The sequence below is a fragment of the Harpia harpyja genome, chromosome 12 (assembly GCF_026419915.1).
Source record: "Harpia harpyja isolate bHarHar1 chromosome 12, bHarHar1 primary haplotype, whole genome shotgun sequence".
NCBI lineage: Eukaryota > Metazoa > Chordata > Aves > Accipitriformes > Accipitridae > Harpia > Harpia harpyja.
In genome coordinates this window covers 5,981,970-6,002,148 of record NC_068951.1, presented here as the reverse complement: position 1 = coordinate 6,002,148, position 20,179 = coordinate 5,981,970, and the positions used below count along the sequence as shown (strand labels likewise).

The window sequence follows — 20,179 nt, the reverse complement described above, 5'->3', positions numbered from 1 at the left end:
CTCCACCAAGATGCACGGAGCAGACAGACTGGAGTACACCAACCCCACTGACCTCTACATGTGGCAATTAATTCTATCTGCTGAAAAAACCCAGGCTAGTACGATACAAGTATAAATCTCAATATTACTGATGTACTGAAGATTTGGATTCTGGAACAAATATACGGTGCTTTATACAGATTTTGTCTGAGCTATGTGTTATCCTTTCAGTGCCATCTGCACAAAAACAGAGTTTTATCTAAGTGTTGGAAACTAAAATAAATCATTTTCTCCGTATCTGTGATCTTGTCGGAGACAGACGCCACAAACCTGAGAGCTGGCTAGTGCTAGTGCAGGCTTGCCTAGTTAGAAATAAAATTACATCCACAGCAATATGACTTATTTTTAATAAAAAATAAGGCAAACCAGACCCTTAATATCAAAATAGGCTCAGCCAGCACCCTCCCACCCCACAGAAGATATAATGTACAGTGTTAAACTGTCAAAATAAAACTGGGATTGGCATTGTCATTTCCCCTAATAAGAAATGCCACAATCAAGAGATACATTTTAATTGCCACACATAATGAAAAGTACCTGCTCATTCTCCACTTGCTGTATTTATTGCTAACACAACTGAGGACTGTAAGGCTCGGTAGGGTGTTTTCTGGTACCGTTAGCTTTTCAGCATGTCCGCACCCCACCAGATCATTGAGAGTGAACTCTGCTCCCCAACACCACACAACAAACGATGCATCTCTGTCTGTCCTGCGCAGACCACTTGAGGTTCTTGGGCTGTGTTTCTAAAAGCATCTCGTCCTGAGCACCCTGTGAGCAGGGGACCTCACAGTAATTGGTACATTCTGATATTGGAAACTCAACTAATATAAATGCTGATCCCTCAAGACAGTACAGCCCATGATTTGAGAAATGCAAGTCCCAGAAGACCCACTGTTTCTACCTTCAAAAGTCACCAAAGGCTAGTAAATAAATTATATTCTCCAAGAGCATTGCAAACAAGAGAAATTAATTTCTCTGGGTTGAATAAATTCTCCAACCAGCAGCCACCGCTAAAGGTTCACATAGGATCACTGAAAACACCAAAACTGTTTTATTTTCTTATTTAGAGTAACTTCTAACATCTGAACTCACTGCTGAGAGATTGCAATGGATTGTATTTGGCAAGTCAAGCCATCTAAAGCACAGATTATAAAAAATAAACACTAAACATTTTTAGATTTAACTTTCTTCCACAGACTGCGTTTTATGCACTTTCATTGGAACTGTTACATCAGAATAAAATCAGATTTAATTGGCTTTTAAATAACTGAACAGCCGCTTTAATTTTATTTCAATAGCAGTAATTCATAAATCAAGCAGCTGAAATTCTAGCACAGAATGACAAGCAAATAGAGCAGAACACACTGAAGGAGAGTATGAACGCCACATGGTGAAAGGTGATTTTTCTTAAACTTCGCGTGTCGCCATTTTATGGACATCGCAAAGCTACCGCCACATAAACCCTTAGAGCTAAAATCTGTCAGCCCTGGGATGCTACACAGTTTATCAGCAGTAACTGGTCAAAAAAGACCAATGGATGAGATGATCCTTGCCCAACTGGAACTGCTAGGAGACTGGCTGGGATTTTAACCGGTGATGCAATTTCCCTCACGCACACTAGATGGAAGTATGTAAAATCTTAATTCTTTCCTGCCTCGACTTAAATTTAAGTGGTTGAAATGTTATGTCGTACTGTCACATTTTGAGAAGCCTTTTTTTGGTTCTTCATCGGCAACTTCACTCATTGATAATCTCTAAGAAGACGCCCTGAAATATTAAACTAAGCTGTGTTGGAAATGAATAGTAAATACAAGATAATATACATTAGAAATATTAAATATATTATTCTGGCTAATTTCTAAAGTACATGCATTCCATTTCTAGAGCATGTAAATAATAATCACTAATGAGATCCTTCAGAGAAACTGAAGTTTTATTTTTTAAACATTCAGGCTATTTTAACAAAATAACAATTCTAAAAATACCACCTTGTCAATGAATGGAAACAGGGAATAGAAAAAGTGTAAAAGGCTTCATAAATGCTGTTGCAGTTTTGACTGGTAAAAAACCCAAATTTCTAGAAAATACCAGGAGAGGTACAGGGAGAATGAGCAACCTGAAGTCTCGCATAACAAGCTAAACACAGATAAGAGCAGCAGAGGAGCAAACCTGAATGGGATTAAATTACACACAAATCTTCTGGAAACGATCTTAAAAGTGACTTGTTCCAAAACAAGCCATTTCTAAATTTAAACACTGAAGAGTTCACGGGCAGGAAAACTAAAAATCAGGCAATGGTGTGACCAGGAAAAAGGCGCTGGAAGAGCTGTCTTCCCTTGCCTGCTCTGGCCTTTTCATATATTGATTTTCCTCCACACTCATTCACAAATGCTCAGCATAGTTGTGAACAATTTAAAGTCAAAGGATGCATGAATTACCAGCTCTAGGAACACAGTACCCATTCTAGGCAAAAGCTGAGAACTTTTCTGTAGCTGAAGAAAAAAACCCAACCCAGAATCAGAACAGAGTCATGAGCTGGAAGAGAAGGGCAAGCAAATACCTAACTTTGCCTGTCCACAATGAAGGCAAAGCACGCGACATTCCTCTAGCTTAGAAGACAAAAAACTTAAGAAAAACAGTGACAGAATAGAAGGATGAATGAAGTGCAATGCTGGATAGAAGAATAATAAAGTAGGTATGAAGGGCTCCCCTTTCCAGATGTTAAAAATGTATGCTTTTTTCCATTCCAGATTTAAAAAAAGATTAGCAGAGGAGGAAGTTTACTTTGGACAGTGGGAGCATCTGCGTAATTTTTTTTTAAAAGGCTCATACAATGCTATTTCCATCCAACAGAATTTAAACTATATATATATAAATGGTATTGGCTCAAGACAGTAATCACACGACATTTTTCAAAGCGTTCTGCGTGCAGAAACTGCCTACAGAGAGGAACAAAATGAGTGGCAAGGCAACAGCCACAGGAAAGGGCAGGACTGTGATACGCAAGTCCTCTAAAATGTACGCTCGAAGTTTAACAACGTGAAGGCGAGAAGAGAGATAGCAGGATACAGCAAAGGATACGCTGGGGTCAGGAAATGAAAAAAAAATCCACACCACTGAACACTGACTTATGCAATATTTTACCAAATAAAAACTCACACGATTTTTTTTTTCTTTTCCACTGCCCTGTGCTCTCCCTATAGCAGCAAATCATTTTCCTCTGCCAGGAACCCCACACCCACCACATAGGAAGAAGTCACCTGGGAAGGCTGTGCATGGCTACCATCTTATCTGCGAAGCACAGGACAGGAAGATTGCCCAAGTATGAGAAGTGAAATTACAGAAAATAACTAGATGCTAGATCCACTCCAAAGAGCAAAGCATGTCATTTCACCTATTTCCACTTGCTCTCACATGGTTCCCAAATTAGAAACAATCAGAATCCTGCTGGAAACAATATACGGCACCTTAATTGGGTTGGCTGCACTACAGACGTCAGCAACGTATCACTCGGTAGATCATTTTTTGACTGTTTTTTTTTTAAATACTAAAAATAGCTTCACTTTCATGGTTCACCTTTTCTGCATCACATTACTACAGACATCGTAAGAAATTAAAAAACCTTCTCACTCATTGTACACTGAAGATGCTACAGAGCCCACTCCCGCTGGAGGCAGGGTCTGTCACCTAATTCAACAGAATTTTACTTAAAGGTTTGTCTCAGATGTGTTGCATTTACAGAAAACCTGTTTTCTAACACATTTCCCTATAGTACACCCATCAACGCATCTATTTAAAAGCCTGGAGCAGTTCAGTTATCTTTACATACATCAATAACCCAGACATTCAACTCAACAGCTCCATGCACTCCACACACAACACCATCCAGCAGACCAGAATCGCAGCATGGGACTTGAAAACTTACATTAAAAATCTCTCCCAGTTTTCATCCCAGCACACCCTAAGTACTACACCCCTGCTATTCTGTACCAAAGCCAGACTGCAGCCAAACTATATTCTTGTGAAATTATTCCAATAACGAAATATCACCATTTTCTTCATGAACCCTGAAAACTTGGGAGTAATCTTCAAACAGTATAAAGAAGTTAAGCAACAGGAATACTTAAACTATGCATAATTCCTGAGCACAATGGGAGAATAATTATAGCAACAACATACCAAACACAAAATGAGCAGGGAGGCATGAAGAGACACTCAGACAGAACATACCGAATTAAGGAAAAGGGGTCTACAGGGTCTATGAAGCCAGATCAGCCATGCGTCACAGTTGTTGTCATCTTTTTAAGTGCCCATTTAAATCAAATTACTAAAAACATGGAAACCAGCAGCCCATGAACACACCAGTCTCTGTCAGCTCCAGGTGTAGGCAAGACCGAGGCCAAACTATGCCTATTTCAGATAATAAACTTAGCTTTTGAGGAATACAACCCGTTGGAAAAACATCTTTGGGCAAAGTTAAAAACAACTTTTCTGGATGCCAGTCAGCAGAAAGCCTTTTCAGGAGCTCTGTTCCTCAGCAGCTGAATCAGTACTTGGAAAGCAGGTTTTTTTAGAAAGAAAAAAACGATGAATAGCGTGACAAACTCATTTTAGCATTCGTATTCAAACTGACGATCTGCAATTAAAAGAAAAATTGCTCAAAGACCATTACGGTTAAGATTTTAATACGAGTCACAAAATACAATGGGGAAAATGGGAATATGGCATACCACACAAGGAATAAAAATTTAAATTATTCACTTAATTTCCCAGTTTGAAAACGTTTAAAATGCTGAAAATGGTGGGGTGATACACTCCATTACAGATGCAGAAAACTGTGAAACCTTTACTCATCTTTGGGAGCATCTCACCCCATAAACAGCCTTAGAGGAGTCAGCAGGCCCTGGTTACAGTCTACAGCACAACAGAGTGACCTGTTACTCAACTGTTGGGTGTAGTATTTCAGTGAACTACATGTTCTTAAAGAAATTCTTTAAAAGTTCTGATCATCTATTAAATAAATCAAGCAAGTCAGGTTGTGGCTATGTTCTCAGTGGTGTATTTAATAATTCCATAAATCCCAGAATCCTGGAAGTTACCAAGCTTTAGAGAAATACAGAATGGACATTACTTCATCTCCCATCTTCATAAATCAGTAACTCCCCTCACTATTACCTTGCTGAAGATGAGCGAGCCAGCAATATACAGAACACAAAATGTTCCAGCGATGGAGGCTTTGGGGTGAGGGCAGTCAGGGCAACCACCTCCACCTCCTCCTCTCCCCATCTCCGTGTGCTGGCCAGTAACAAGTTGAGGTCAAAAATGAAGAAGAATAAAGATGAATGGACAAATCAAGGTGAAAAAGAAAAGTATTGCACTGGGGAGGAGACACCTGTAGAAGTTTCTATCCCATGTCCAGGCATTTCAGCGAGTGCAGGTGAGGACACACTCTAAGGCTCCCTGTACATCATACAGTAGTCTGCATTTCTGGAAAATACAGATACTTCAGTCCTTGACAAAAATCCTTACTTCGCCTCTTGATCTGGTAACAGTTCCCAGAAGCAAACGTAGATATAAGAGCTCATCTATCAGGGGACAACTTGAAAAAAACACAAATAAGACTTAAATGAAGGCAAATATCCAAGTTACAGAGAACATAATTTTGCATCTGGAGAAAGAACAATACTATGTAGACATTCTCCAACATGTTTTTTAATGTTATTAACAGAAATAGCACCCGAGGCTACGCTCAAGCAGAAAAAGTGTGAATCTGTCTGCAATGTGAAGTGAAAGGGGGATCAAAAATACCATCTTATTAAATGGTATTTATTTGGTGCTAAGTGCATTATTTATTCCACTGAGAAATTCACAAAATGACAGAAGGGTAACTGTAAGTAAGGTCACTACTTAATGCCAGTATCAGAGCTGATCCTTAACAGAATTTAAGCACCTGCCTTTTCTTTTATCTCAGCACAAAATGAGATTTTTTTCTTTTCTTCTTTTTTTACACTTCAAAAGCCATGTAACGTAACAAAATATACGCCAAGCATGAAGGAACAGAGAGCGTGCCAGCATCTTTCAGCAATCATCTTTCCCTTGTCATCCATTATGTCAGATTTATCTATTTTTGCTTAATTCTTGTTCCAGCAATACACATCCTTCCTCTCTCTAGACAATCAGGCTGGTTGGGCTTGAACTCAATATGGCTTCTTAAAATAGTTGAGAAATACTGAAAATACGTGAAGCGATGCTTGTAAATTACAGCCTATTCATGAACTCATCTTCTAGCTCCAGCTCGACCTGCGGCTCCCCCAGAAAAGGGTCAATCTCTGATTTCTTCACCTCAGAAATTCTACCCAATTGCACAGTATAAATATAATTTAAAAAATAAATAGCCTTTCTTTTATGGAAGTATTTTTCCCCTGAAAGCTTAGATCCTGTATTTATTGCAAATCTTACCCTCTGTTCTGACTCTTACTTGCTTTTGATCCAGACCTTCCTCTACTAAAAATTACCCATCAGTTAATCCACCACTGCTTGCTTTCTGTTGCCGCTGCCGTTTCCCTCGGAGTTTTTGGACCCTCTGGACTAGCTTTACAGAACACCAGACCCACCTGAATGCTCTCCCTGCATCTGTCACCCTCCAGGCTGCTGGCTGTGCAAGCCTGCTCTCTCCAACACTATTATCTGTAATATGCTTCAACAGTGTCTTTCCCCATTGCTTTATGAATTTACTTAAATGAATGGACTCTAACAAATTCAAATTCTTTAAGTGAAAGAAGACCTGATCAGAAATACATGTGCTGAAAAGAAAAAGCAACTATCATCACTATGTTCCCTTACTGCCTACGTAGTGCCGATCACAGGATTTTCTCAGTCGGCTGCTGAATCAGATGAAGTTTCTACAACGCACACACACAAAATCACGAAGCCTGACACATCCAGTAGGATTTATTCAATCACAAAGTCATCACCGTTGCTCCAGCACAAATGACATCACTCGGGAACCCAACCTTGTCTACTGAGAGCGTGCTCTCCTGCGACTACCAGTGCAACAAAGAACTGGGTCTGTGCAATAAAGAGATAAAAGTACTGTTGCAAAAAGTTTTCCAAATAAACTTACATTTTCTTGAGACGTTAGATGTGATTAAAGCAAGAAAAATTAAGGACTATGGTAAGAAGCGAGTACAACGAATTATTACTTAACTTACTAAGCTGTACCTGCAATTAATCCTAAAACTTGTACCTAGCAATTAGAGGCAATACCAAGAGAAGGATAAAACACGTCCGTAAGCCCTCGCAGGTGCTGCTCTGGGAAGATCATATGCTACATAACCAAAAGCATTTAAGCACTTTGCTTGCACGAGTGGACTGAAAACAGATAAGTCAAGCTCTGCAGTTTTCTCCATGCTTGTGTTAAGACGCTTGAAAAATGGTTGGTAGGAAATAAAAACGACGAGTAATTTATTAACCATACCTCTCGCAAAAAGACACTTTTCTCGGGAAAGAATCACACAAAGGATTTGCACACATCGCAACCGCAATCCCCCCCCCTTCCTTTTTCCTGAAGGCATTTCTCTGTCGCGACGGCTGACGTATTATCGCGATTCCCGCTGTGTAGTTGATATCAAGGGAAAGGTATTTAAAGCTCCAGGGTGCCGGCGTTGGAGAGGAGCCTAGGCGGGCTGCCTGCTTCCCCCCCACCCCCTCGTCTCCTCACAAGGACGAGCCGGGGAGCTCCGGACTGAGGGGAGGAGGCCCCCGGGGAGGCGGGTGGGCCGGGGCCGCTCCCGGGAGGCGGCTGAGGGACGGGACGCGGGGACGGCTCCGCCGTCCCCGCGTCCCGTCCCTCAGCCGCCTCCCGGGAGCGGCCCCGCAGCGCTGTCGCGACAGGAGGAGGATCACGACAGCGGGGGTACCTCACGCTGCCTCAGAAGATGGGGGGAGGGGACACCCGGGAAGGACAATGGGGGGGGGGGTGTGGGCCGCGCCGGTCCCGCCGCCCTGTGAGGTAAACGGCGGCCAGCCTCTCTCCCGTACTTACTCTCGGTGCCCCTGCCCGGGCCTCATGGCGCCGCCGCCGCTGTGCCCGTTGCCGGCCCCACCGTTCGCCGCCGCCACCGCCGCTGCCGCCGCCCGCTCTCGCCGTGGTGGCTGCGCCAGCCGCTCCCGCGCACGCGCGCTGCCCGCCAACGGCCCCGCCGGCCCCGCCCCCCCCGCGCATGCGCCGGTTTCCCCTCAGAAGGGGCCGGGGGGGAGGGGCGGGAAAAGCGCCGCGCCGCCCCGCCCCCTGGCGGCGCCCGGTGGCGCGTACAGCGCCGAGCACCGGGGCCGGTGGGGCGGAGGCTCAATCACGGCCCCAGCCCGGCTCGTCTGCACCAAGGAGGCCTCGAGGAACAACCCCCCCCCCCCCCCCCGCCGCCTTCCTAAAGTCAATTAAAGCAAGCCATTTCCACCACTGCGATTGGCTCGCACCGGGCTAATTAGCCTAATTATCAAACCTCATTAACGAGCTGTAGGTCAGAAAGTCGAGAGACTTCACCTCTTCCCACGCCTGGAGCGTTTCCATCGGCCCCAGGGGCTCGGCTCCATCCCTTCTCCCGCCCAGGACGGCGGCATCAGCCTGACCCTGACCTCCGGGCGCCACAGATGCACAAAGGGAACGGTCTCCCCCTTGTACCCCTGACCGATGGAACACTGCCGACCCCTCAAAGCAGGCTTACCCGGCTTTTATTTTTTTTTTTTTCCCCCTACAAGGCGTAACCTTCAGAAACCACAGCTCAGCAAACGGGATCTAAGCTCGGCTAGGAAGAAAAGGAGGAAAGACATAAAAGTAGCCTGGTTGGAGTTGGAATGAAACGGATGGAAGGTGGTGGCTGGGAGGTCTGGCTGACGGGGAGGAAGAAAGGAGATGAGAACAATCGCTTGTGCTGGGACCTCATTTTATTGCAAAGAAAATACAAAAGTCGGATAGCAGCATACAAGGGACCACGGTGTCCCCTGCTCCGGGGGAAACAAGGCAGGCCAGTCCAGAGGCTTCTCAACCCGGCTTTCAGACAATCGTGCATTCCTGATGGCAGAATCCTTCAGCGGCTCAGATGCAGGCTTTTGCCGGTGCCGGTAAAGCATCTCCTTGATGTTGCACCGGAGGACGGCGGGCACAGGGTTTGCTCAACGGGTTTGGGTTCCAGGCAGGAGCAGGGAGTCGCCAGCAGACCCCACCACATCTCTTAATTGTGTGTCTCGTCACTCAGGGATGTTAATTTATTAACAGCACACAGGGATGATTTACCTGGATTTCTAGCAGGAAGCTCCCCAGGGCTCCAAACACGTGAGCACAGCGAAGACGAAACTCAAGCCCCCAAACACCAGGTCCACGTACAGACTGGCGCGGAGTGCAGAGCCCCGGGCACGCACATGTGGTGCCAGGCTCCACCGCGCTCCATGCCAAGGGCTCCGCAGAGCGGCACGCAGGGCCCCAGCCCTGCTCCTCCAGCCTCCAAGCCTTGCTCGCACCCTGACCTGTGCCAGTTGCTCTCCATCCCCAACATCCCGTTAAACCTGAGCTGCAGAACCCGCTGCTGTTCCTGTTTTGGGCTTTTCTTTAGCTGTGACGGCCTCTACATTTGTATCTGCGATCTTGGTGCAGAGTAATGACTTTGAAGTAACTTTGGTGCAATAAACTATTAAACTCCTAAGAAAAGGGGGTCCACTCTCATTTTGCGTGACAAGCCATTCTGAAGAAGTGAGCATCTATAAGATGCTGCTAGCAGCACCTTCAGACCAAACCACTCCACTTTCATTCACTAGCCAATCTTCCAGAGGGGTGGACAGGCAGGACCTCAGCACGCACCAGAAACAAGATGTACAGAGGCAGAAAGATGCCTATTCCCTGCTCCGTTTCCCTTTCTGATTAATATGCTCCAGCAAATGCTCGCAAGCCCAGCGAGCCATTCTCTGACCTCCCTGCTCCTCTCACCAGTGGCCAGGGAAGCAGCTTGTATACACACGGAGAACGGATCACGATTCCATTTCTCGCTTCTCCGGGAATCCACTCAGATGAGTCTGTGACCAGACCCAGCCCTCTGGAGCGAGTAGCACATGTCAGGAGCAGCAAACTGCTTAGGAAGTTGGAGGAAAGGATGACAAGGGAAAGAAGGAACAAGTGTTTTTACAAACTACTGCACAGAAGAGGTCAAAATTAAAGCAGCAGCTGGCAGTAATCTAAGAGGATGGTACACGCAAGCCTATGGGAAGGGCTCCCACACAGGAGTTGGAAACCACTGGCCTTTAGAGGATCTACAGAGAGTTTATGAGCTCCCTCTGTCACACCCAGTCATAACAGAGTGTTTCTGCTAGCCAGCAAAGCCTTCCACCCAGGCTGCCTGGGCAATACCGACTCCCTACACGGCCATACACTCACACCCATGAACTTCAACGGGGCAGGGAGGAAAGCCAACATAAGACCACTGTGCGGGCAGCGGTAGCCTCTTCCTCCTGCATGACCACTGCTGGAGTCATTCAGCCTTCAGAAGAGATGGCAAATGTGTGCTGATAATCCTTCACTGCAACCCTTTGTCCGCTAAAAGACAGGAGATGCTCCTGAACTTCCAGGCACAAACACCTGACAGCAAGGATGCGAGACATCGCCCAAAAGTAGCGGATGACAGCTCTGTAAACGCAGTACTAGAATCGTGCGTGCAGCCGGTTCTCCGATGTCTGTCCCCAGCTTCCACAAGATAAGGTGTTGTAGAAGGTCTGAAGATTTTATTTCAGTTTGGGCCATTCCCCCAAAGAATAATATATTCTACTTCAGCCCGCTATATTGATTCCATCATCCTCTGTTTCTGGATTGAACAAAAGTGCCAGGATACCCACAGGACCAGTTTCTCCACATGACCAGAGAGCCCAAGGGCTGTTAAAATATAGGCAAAGAGCTCAACTCTTCATATCCACCTTGAGCTTCAAGCGCACATCACACAGGAAAACATTCATCAGGTCCTGGCCAGCCTCCTGAGCGATCCTGCTGATAACCTTACCTCCTCTTCCAATCAACATCATCTGTGTTAAAACCCAGAGAGAAGATCATCATACTCCTCCTTACATTGCTTAACTGCGAGGAGGAATCACCCAAGAAAACAACAGTGCAGCCACAGAAGCAATTAAAGGGGGTATAGCAGTTTGAGAAATCCCAAGATTAAACCACGGGCAACTTCAGAAAGGTGTAAGCTGTTACTGAACAGCCTGTGACTGTGTCAGGCACCTGGCTCTTCCCAACAGAGACCCCTCAGCTGAGGGAGAGGGGGACACAGCTAGGATGCGCATGGCTGGACCGAGGGAACCTCCTTTCACGCTCCCCAGTGCCCCATCTCTCTTCTGTTACTCACCATATGAGACTTCCTTGGGACCAAGAGGTTCTGCACGATGAGGAGCTCCCCACTCGGTCCTTCCTCCCACATCTCCGTCACCTGCAACAGCAAGCGCGCACTCAGCAGTTCTGCAAAGCGCCTCGGGAACTGCAAACACCACTCCCTCAGAGACGCCAGCTCAGCTCCCCGACACGAGCACGCAGGGGAGGACCCCCCTTCAAACACACAAAGGATCTCTCAGCACCCGACGTGCGAGTCCCAAGTCACCCCATGGGGCCTGTAAAGAGTCTGGCAGATTTCACAGATTCAGACAAAGGGATTCTCATCACATAGTCTGATATTTCCAATAAAACAGCTCAAAGGCAAGTCTGCTTGCACATGCTTCCCACCTGAACCACGCCGTAGGGCACTTCCAGTGGCAGGTACTCCAGTACCTTCTCCCTGATGATATTATCACAGATCTCTTGAGGTGACTGGCTGGTCAAGACCCCACTGTGAAACTCCCAAGGGCCTGGCTTGGCTTGCATCAGGAGGTACCGCTGTCAGCACAAAACACACATCACACCCATCAGCTGTCACGTACCACTCTCGCGGTGCCACCAACCCCTGTGCTCATCTTGCAGTGAGTCGCTATGAGGACGCTGCTGCTAGTCAGGCATCAGGGCAGTAGTTTAGTCTCTTTGGCAGGGAAAGGAGAAAGGGAAGCTTCTGAAATTCAAACCCTGCCAAAGGGTCACACCTCCCTAGAGCCATTTGTATGAGTTACAAAAGCCCACGGTATCCCTTGCAGCTGAAAGATAATGCGTCGGGTGGCTTCATCATTATGAACAAGCTGCTGTTTGGAGAGCCCCAAATAAAAAGAGTTCTGTACAGAAAACTCTAGAGATACAGTATGGACATACTTCACATTGACAGACAACACCCCCCCCGCCCCAGGCCAAGACGACCAGCTCTGCTACTTCCTCACAGGAGATGAAGTTCAGTATGAAGTACTGGAGTCCCACAAGGGTAAGAGCACACCAGTCTCAAAGCGTAACAGAAGTTCAGACTGCAGTTACCTTAAGCGTATCCACCTCCTCCCCATGGCGAGCTGCCAGCATGAAGATCTCCTGGAAGCACGGCCAGCCTTTCGTATTTTTTAGATCTCTGGGTCCAGAGCACTTTGGCCCTTCTGCTTCTTCTGTGACAAGACTGGACTCAGAAGCTCTCCTATCACTGGTGTTGTCCAAGCTAGAGCCTTCTTGGGCTTGATCTGTTTCCTGCAGACAGTGAGACTCAGGGTCCCTATTGTCAAGTGGAGAAGCCTGAGTGATTTGAAGAGCAGACTTTGCTGAAGAACTGGAATTATGTTTAAATGCAGATCTCACTTCCAGTTTCTTTCCATTTACAATTCCCTCTGTTAGTTCAGTTACTAGTTCCAGCAGGATAAACTTGTTCTTTAGCAGATCCACCTAAAGTGAGAGAGAGAGAGGTGTCAGAAATTTGTCCTAAATGAGGTTGGCAGCTGGGCCCTGGATCTGAAGGAGCCAGAAGAAACCACTCAGGGGAGGCAGCTGCTGCAGGACAAGGATTCTGCAACAGAACCGGACAGTTTTACAACCAGAGGCCAAACCAGAGCGTGTCACTAGTTCCAGTACAGCTTGTCCAAACACTGTCTGCGTGACAGCAACACCTTCACTGTCAGCTCTGCTGAGATTCTTGCTGGCCAACCCCCCTGTGGTGCCAGCTCCTCTTCCCAGGCCGATTTAAACCCCAGTCTGCAGCATATAGCTTCAGGGATGCTTGCACATGCAGCACATATATATACATACACACTTAAATATTCTGCAACAGAGGGGGAAACCGATGTCCTTTAACACACCCAGACTCAGTGACCTGAAAACACACCACTGCTGATGCCAGGTACTGTCTGAAGATGCCAGCCTAACATACTGTAGAAGGCAGAAAGAACAAGCTCCTCATTTACCTTGTTCAGAACCAGGACACTGGGGATTTGGGGAAACTGAGAAAGACACTTCAGCACCTCCTTGCTCAGAGAGTTTCGCGTCCAGTGATCCGACACATCCACCAAAACAAGAACTGCCAGAAAAGAGTGAGGGAAAGAGAATGAACCTGCATTTTCCAAAATGTTCGTTTTCAGCTTCCCTACAGTCTATGGTCACTTCCCTCCTGCTGCTACTTCTCTCTCTTCTACAGGAGAGCACACGGATGGAACCAAAAAGGAGCATTTTAATTGATAATAATATGCAGTTTATACCTGTCATCGTAATGACATCACACATGCTAAAACTTAACATCCAAGCCCAATTATTAACACAAGCTGCCTCCTCTCAGCACCAGGCAATTCTCACCCCCTCCTCAGCTCAATATTTCAAATCTTTTCACTGCCCTTCCCTCCTCCCTCATAAGTTCACACTCCCAGGGCTGCCTTTGCTGCCCCATAAGCATCCAGATACCACAGCTAGAGAGCTGTAAACTTCTGTGGCAGGTAAAGGATTTGGCTTCATCCAAGAGGACTTGAGTACCCACCTAAATCCGCATGTTTCATGCTGTCCCATGGGTCTGTCAGCATGGCTTTATCTAATTTATGTCTGAAAAGACAAATGCAAACGAGTAAGCCAGACACACTTGATCACAATCATCTTCCTTCCCCTCAAAGCAGGGGAAAACCAGTGTTTTCCATAATCCCAGCTGCCACAAGGCTGCCTTACGGGCTGTGACATCCCTCCTTACATGCACATATGCAGAATCAAATGTAACAGGGCTCAAGGGATGCCACAGGCTCTGTGTGCTACTGAAATTGCAACAATAATAAACTTGGAGACCAAAATAAGGCTGAAAATACACATTTCTGCCACTCTTATTTTACAAACTTTGTACAGTGGAAATCGCTCTCTGGTTTTATCGAACCACAACGGACAGGACGCCCCTCCGCTCTCCCCACAACAGCGCTGATACCTTTTGGCTTTAAAGGGACTAGTGAGGCCAGGTGTGTCCAGAATGATCTAGAGAGAAAAGACAGATCTTGTAAAGTTGCTTGCAGTTAGTGGCCAAGCTAAAACTTATATTTGTGCAATTAGAAGGGACCCCACGGGATACAAATGAGAAAACCCTGCAATGTCTGCCTAACAGTCCCCACTGTCCCAGGCAGGAGCGGGTCTGAAAGCTTACCAGTTGTGTGTCCTCGTACGTGACAACACCCCGGGCTTTGCATCGGGTTGTGTGCACTTTCTTAGAGACAGGGAAAACCTGTAAGAAATTAAACATGTTACACAGCCAGAATAGGTCAAAAAAAGCAATTTAGCAACCTGAACTTGTTCTCCACCCCAGCTTTACCTTTCTGCCCAAGAGCTGATTAGAGAGCGTGGACTTCCCAGCATTGGGCGCTCCAATAATGGCAATTCTTAAAACCTTGGGGTTCTGGGGCTGGTCAGGCTGATCCCGTATCAGGCGGGCTTGTTCCTCTACGAGGGAAAAGAAAGAACTTGAACATTGCTAAACCCACAGCGGATCAGGATCACCTGTCCCAGCGCTGGGACTGGGGCGGCAGCTGGTACCACTCACCTTTGCTGGTGGCAACGGGCGGTGGGTGCTGGCCCAGGGCATCGCTCGGCTTCTCGGCAGGGATGCCCAGGATGCTGCCCAGCCCGGAGCTGCTCCCACTCCAGCGGGCAGGGAGCACGGTGGCCTGCGGGGCGCAGCTCTCCAGAAGACGGGCTGGAAGGACAACAGCGGCAACCACCGCATATACCGAAAAATCCCCAAAATCGTGTCGTCCCCTTTTCTCCCCACCCCGCAGCGCCCGGACAGCCCTCCTCCCTCACCCAAGGCCTCCGGGGCCGGCCCCGCTCGGCCCGCCTCGGCCTCACACCCCCGCTCTGCAGCGGCCCCGCCACCAGGCTCGCCTCAGAAACGCGCCCGGCGGCGGCCCCCGCCGCCCCCCCCACCCCGGAGCAAGGCCTCGGCCGCTCCCTCCCCACCTGGGCCCGGCAGGAGCGGCCCCGCCGCGGCGACCCTCACGGCCCAGCGCACTGCCCGAGGCACCGCCAGGGCGACGTGTGCCGCCATCTTGCCCCGCCGCGGGGCAGGCTGGGAGCGCGAGCGGCGCCCGCTCTCATTGGCGCAAAGCGGGGGAGCATAGAGAGGAGGCGGGCGGGCCCAGCGCGCCACTCTCCGCTGCAGGGGGTTGTGGGGAGGAGGAGGAGGGCGGCGGGCGGTGTGCGGGCTGGCGTGGGCGGGGCGAGGGCGGGGCGATGGGCGGGGACGCCGCGGCGGGAGCGCCCCCTGCCGGCCACACCGCGCGGCGCAGTTCGGCGACACCCTGGCATAGGGCCCAGTGCTCCCAGTGCTCCCAGTGCTCCCAGTGCTCCCAGTGCCCCATCACACAGGCCAGTGCACCCCAGTGCCCCCCGCAGCACGCCCCAGGGCACCCCAGTGCCCCCCACAACACACCCCACTGCGCCCAGTGCACCCCAGTGCCCCATCACACAGCCCAGTGCACCCCAGTGCGCCCCACGACACACCCCAGTGCCCCCGCGACACACACCAGTGCACCCAGTGCACCCCAGTGCTCCATCATGGTTTGTTTTGAAAGCACTCACATGGCAAGTCCAGGATAAGGGGGATCAGGCCCAGTCAGCATGGGTTTACGAAAGGCAAGTCCTGCTTGACCAACCTGATCTCCTTCTATGACCAGGTGACCTGCCTAGTGGATGAGGAAAAGGCTGTCGATGTTATTTTCCTAGACTTCAGCAAGGCCTTTGACACTGTCTCTCATGGCATACTCCTTGAGAAGCTGGCGTCTCGTGGCCTGGATAAGTGCACTATTCACTGGGTGAAAAACTGGCTGGATGGCCGAGCCCAGAGGGTCGTGGTGAATGGGGTGAAATCCAGTTGGCGGCGGGTCACGAGTGGTGTTCCCCAGGGCTCGGTGTTGGGCCCTGTTCTGTTTAATATCTTTATTGATGATTTGGATGAGGGGATCGAGTGCACCCTCAGCAAGTTTGCAGACGACACCAGGTTGGGAGGCAGGGTCGATCTGCTTGAGGGTAGGGAGGCTCTACAAAGAGATCTGGACAGGCTGGATCGATGGGCTGAGGCCAATTGTATGAAGTTTAACACGGCCAAGTGCCGGGTCCTGCACTTCGGTCACGGCAACCCCATGCAGCGCTACCGGCTTGGGGAAGAGTGGCTGGAAAGCTGCCCGGCAGAGAAAGACCTGGGCGTGCTGGTTGACAGCCGGCTGAATATGAGCCAGCAGTGTGCCCAGGTGGCCAAGAAGGCCAACAGCATCCAGGCCTGTATCAGGAACAGTGTGGCCAGCAGGAACAGGGAGGTGATTGTTCGCCTGTACTGGGCACTGGTGAGGCCGCACCTCGGGCACTGTGTTCAGTTTTGGGCCCGTCACTACAGGAAAGACATTGAGCTGCTGGAGCGTGTCCAGAGAAGGGCAACCAAGTTGGTGAGGGGCCTGGAGCACAAGTCTTATGAGGAGCGGCTGAGGGAGCTGGGGCTGTTCAGTCTGGAGAAGAGGAGGCTGAGGGGAGACCTTATCGCTCTCTACAACTACCTGAAAGGGGGTTGTAGTGAGGTGGGTGCTGGTCTCTTCTGTCAGGTGTCTGGAGATAGGACAAGAGGGAATGGCCTCAAGTTGAGGCAAGGGAGGTTTAGGTTAGATATTAGGAAAAATTTTTTTACTGAGAGGGTTGTCAAACATTGGAATGGGCTGCCCAGGGAAGTGGTTGATTCACCATCCCTGGAGGTATTCAAAAAGTGAGTGGACAGGGTACTCCAGGGCATGGTTTAGGGGGCATGGTTAATGGTTGGACTCGATGATCTTGAAGGTCTTTTCCAACTGAAATGATTCTATGATTCTATGATCACACAGCCCAGTGCACCCCAGTGGCCCCCACAACACACCCCAGTGTGTCCCAGTGCTCCCTGCAGCACTCCCCAACCCATCCCAGTGCACCCCAGGATGTCCAGTGCCCCCAGAACACACCCCATGCATCTGACTGCTCCTCCATGCTCCCCAGTGAGCCCCAATGCTCCCAGTTCTCTTCTCCAATGTAATCCTGGGCATCCCAGTGCACCTCCTGCAACACACCCCAATGCTCCCCAAGTCTCCCCGGTCTCCCTCACAACACACCCCAGTGCCTCCCAGTTCTTCCCAGTAACCCCTGCAATACACCCCAATGCACTCCAGCGCTCCCTGCACCCCAAAGCCCTGCCTGCACCCCCTGGTCCCCTGCACCCCAAGGCACCCCTGCACCCCCCAACACCCAAAGGCACCCCAAGGTTCCCTGTCCCGCCCTGCACCCCCTGAGCCCCCGAGTACACCCCAGTGACCCAGCCCCACCGCTGGGCCTGGAGCCCCCAGGGGACGTGGTGAGGAAGGAGAGCCAGAGCCATGGTGCCATAACCCCCTTTATTGCCCCATGCCCGACCCCTGGGCTCCATCGCTGTGTCCATGCCGTGCCGTGCTGTGCCACGCCGTGCCATGCCGTGCCGTGCCGTGCCGCGTGCGCGACCGTCGGCAGAACCGTTACCATTACTAAACTCAGTAATGGTAACGGTTTCCCCGCTGGCCACGGGTCCCTGGCTGCTCCCGGAGCCGCCTGCACCTCGGGGTGCCCCCGTCCCCCCAACCTTCCCCACCCCATACACTCCCTGAGCATGTCCCCCGGTCCCGTGTCCCACGTCCCAGCCCCGCGTAACCCCATCCATCCGTGCCCCACGCCGTGGTCCCACGTCGCAGCCGGCGCTCTGGGCCCGTCGGCGGGTGCAGCCCGGGGGAGTACATCATCTATACTGTAGTGTCTCATAGTGAACTTACAGTATACGATGATATCCTGCCCGGGGCGGCGGGCAGCATGCCACGGGGCGAACGGAGAGCAGCGCCTGCACAGGATGGGGAGAGCACCGTTAGAGAGCACGGTCACCGGGGCCACCGCCTCCCCACCCTGGCATCCCCCCACCCCATCCCAGTCCCCCCCAGTCTTGCTGCCCCCGGAGCAGGATGGAGGCTTCCAATAACCTCCCCAGCCCAGCATCCCCCCTACCCCCTCCTTGACCCCCCCCCCCCAGTCCCACCACACTGGAGCAGGACAGAGGCTCCCAATAGCCCCCCTGACCACAGCACCCCCCCTACTCCATCCCTGTCCCCCCAGTCCCACCACCCCAGAGCTGGATGAAGGGTCCCAATAGCCTCCCCACCCCAGCACCCCCTTTATCCCCCCCCCCCCAATCCCACCACCCCGGAGCAGAATGGAGGCTCCCAATACTCCCCTGACCCCAACATCCCCCCTACCCCATCTTTGTCCCCCCACAGTCCCACCACCCCAGAGCAGGACAGCAGCTCCCCAGGAGGTGGCACCTACCTATGGGGGTGGCACTGGGGCTTTGCGGGATGCTGGGTGTGCACCCGCCTTATAAAACCTGCTCTGCCTCATCTGCATATCTCACATCTGCACTGCACAGCTGGATGGGGCCCCTTAACCCCTTCATGCCTGGGGGGGGGGCACAGCCCCAAGCAGCTCCCCCCAGCCTGGCATAGCCCATATAGTGGGGCTTGGGGACAGGGGGTTTGCGGGGGGCCACCCCCCGTGCCTCTGGCACGGGGGGTGGCCCCCCGCAAGCCCCCTGTCCTCCTGTGTTGACCCCTGTGGTCACCAGGATGGTCTGTCCCCATAGGTGGGGGGGACCCCAAACTGGGAGCTACAGATTGCAAACTGGTTCCCAGTTGCCGGACAGGGGCTTTGGACATGGCAGGGTGGCAGCCCCACAGGGATGGGACCCGGCATGGTGGCGGGGCGACATGTGGATGCAGGGGGTCACCCTGCACAGGCACCCCCAGATGAGGTACATGCATGTGGATGTAGGGAGCCTGTGTCCCCCTGGGGTGGGTGACCTCTAAAGCACTGTGTCCCCTGGCCATATATGCTCCCAAGGGATGTGTCCCCTAGCAGTGTGTCCCCCCAAAAAAGATGTGCTCCCCAGCTTGCAGGGACAAGTCCTCTGGGAGTACACGTCCCCTGCCTGTATGTGCCCCGTCCCAGGGGGATGTGTCCCCTGGAGGGATGTATCCCCCAGCCGTGTGTCCCCAAAGGACATGTCCCCCTGGCCATGTGTGTCTCCAAGAGGGTTGTGTCACCTCATTGCGCATGACCCAAATGGGGACACACGTGGCCAGGGGACAAGTATGATGGTCATACTCGTCCCCTGGCCATGTGTGTCCCCAAATGGCTGCAGTTCCTAGCCATGAGTGTCACCTGCCTGTGCATGACCCTGGTCATATGTCCCCCCTCCAGCTATGCGTGTCCCCAGCCCTGTCTGTCCCCACAGGGCCACATCCTGCAACAAGCACCATGCCATTGCGCCGGGTTGTTTGCGCTGGCACACGACGGCGTTCCTGGAAGTCGCCTGCAGGGAGGTGATAATCCCCCGCCGGGACCGCCTGCGGGGGGGGCCCTGATAAGCAGCAGTGTCCGGCTATCGGGGACCCTGCCCTGCCACGCGAGATGTCCCCAGACCCGCTCTCACCTCTGGGTGACAGGAACAGGGACAGCATCACCCACGCTCCCCCCAGCCTGGCCAGACCCTGGCAGGAGGTGGCACAGGGTCAAGCCCTGGCACCAGCCTGTCCCCAGGCATGAGGATGCCGGGACTTGGGGGCTGCAAGGGACTGTCCCCTCCTGTCTTTGGCCCCTGCTGTGACCCAGAGGTGCCCTGGGGGGGCCTGGAGTGCTCCTCAAACTGTAGCACAGGCACCC

The 20,179-nt window shown here is 50.8% G+C and overlaps 2 protein-coding genes across 8 annotated transcripts in view; both read right to left on the bottom strand.

Moving 5' to 3' along the window:
- The window catches only part of FAM222B (family with sequence similarity 222 member B), a 37,945-nt gene extending 29,723 nt beyond the window's left edge, over window positions 1-8,222 (bottom strand). For 2 of the 4 annotated variants that reach the window (XM_052803220.1, XM_052803221.1), the window contains exon 1: window positions 8,084-8,163. The gene's annotated coding sequence lies outside the window, so the exon portion shown is untranslated. Of the gene's footprint in view, window positions 1-8,083 lie in introns of all 4 variants that reach the window. The other 2 variants (XM_052803223.1, XM_052803219.1) reach the window with 2 other exon arrangements.
- Window positions 8,223-8,964: 742 nt separating this feature from the next.
- On the bottom strand, window positions 8,965-17,520 carry ERAL1 (Era like 12S mitochondrial rRNA chaperone 1). 4 transcript variants are annotated; one of them, XM_052804307.1, is made up of 11 exons: window positions 17,410-17,520; window positions 14,973-15,125; window positions 14,745-14,872; window positions 14,580-14,657; window positions 14,367-14,413; window positions 13,938-13,999; window positions 13,375-13,487; window positions 12,467-12,859; window positions 11,798-11,947; window positions 11,427-11,507; window positions 8,965-11,100 (listed from the first exon to the last, which is right to left on the bottom strand). In XM_052804307.1, exons 1-11 carry the CDS (start codon window positions 17,432-17,434, stop codon window positions 10,978-10,980), a joined length of 1,353 nt encoding a protein of 450 aa, XP_052660267.1. In that variant the 5' UTR covers window positions 17,435-17,520; the 3' UTR covers window positions 8,965-10,977. The 4 variants fall into 4 exon arrangements, with proteins under 4 accessions (XP_052660267.1, XP_052660268.1, XP_052660266.1 ...); XM_052804308.1 differs by having other exon boundaries at window positions 14,745-14,892; window positions 17,410-17,429; XM_052804306.1 differs by lacking the exon at window positions 17,410-17,520 and adding an exon at window positions 15,389-15,531 and having other exon boundaries at window positions 8,965-10,954.
- Between the last annotated feature and the right edge of the window lie 2,659 nt (window positions 17,521-20,179).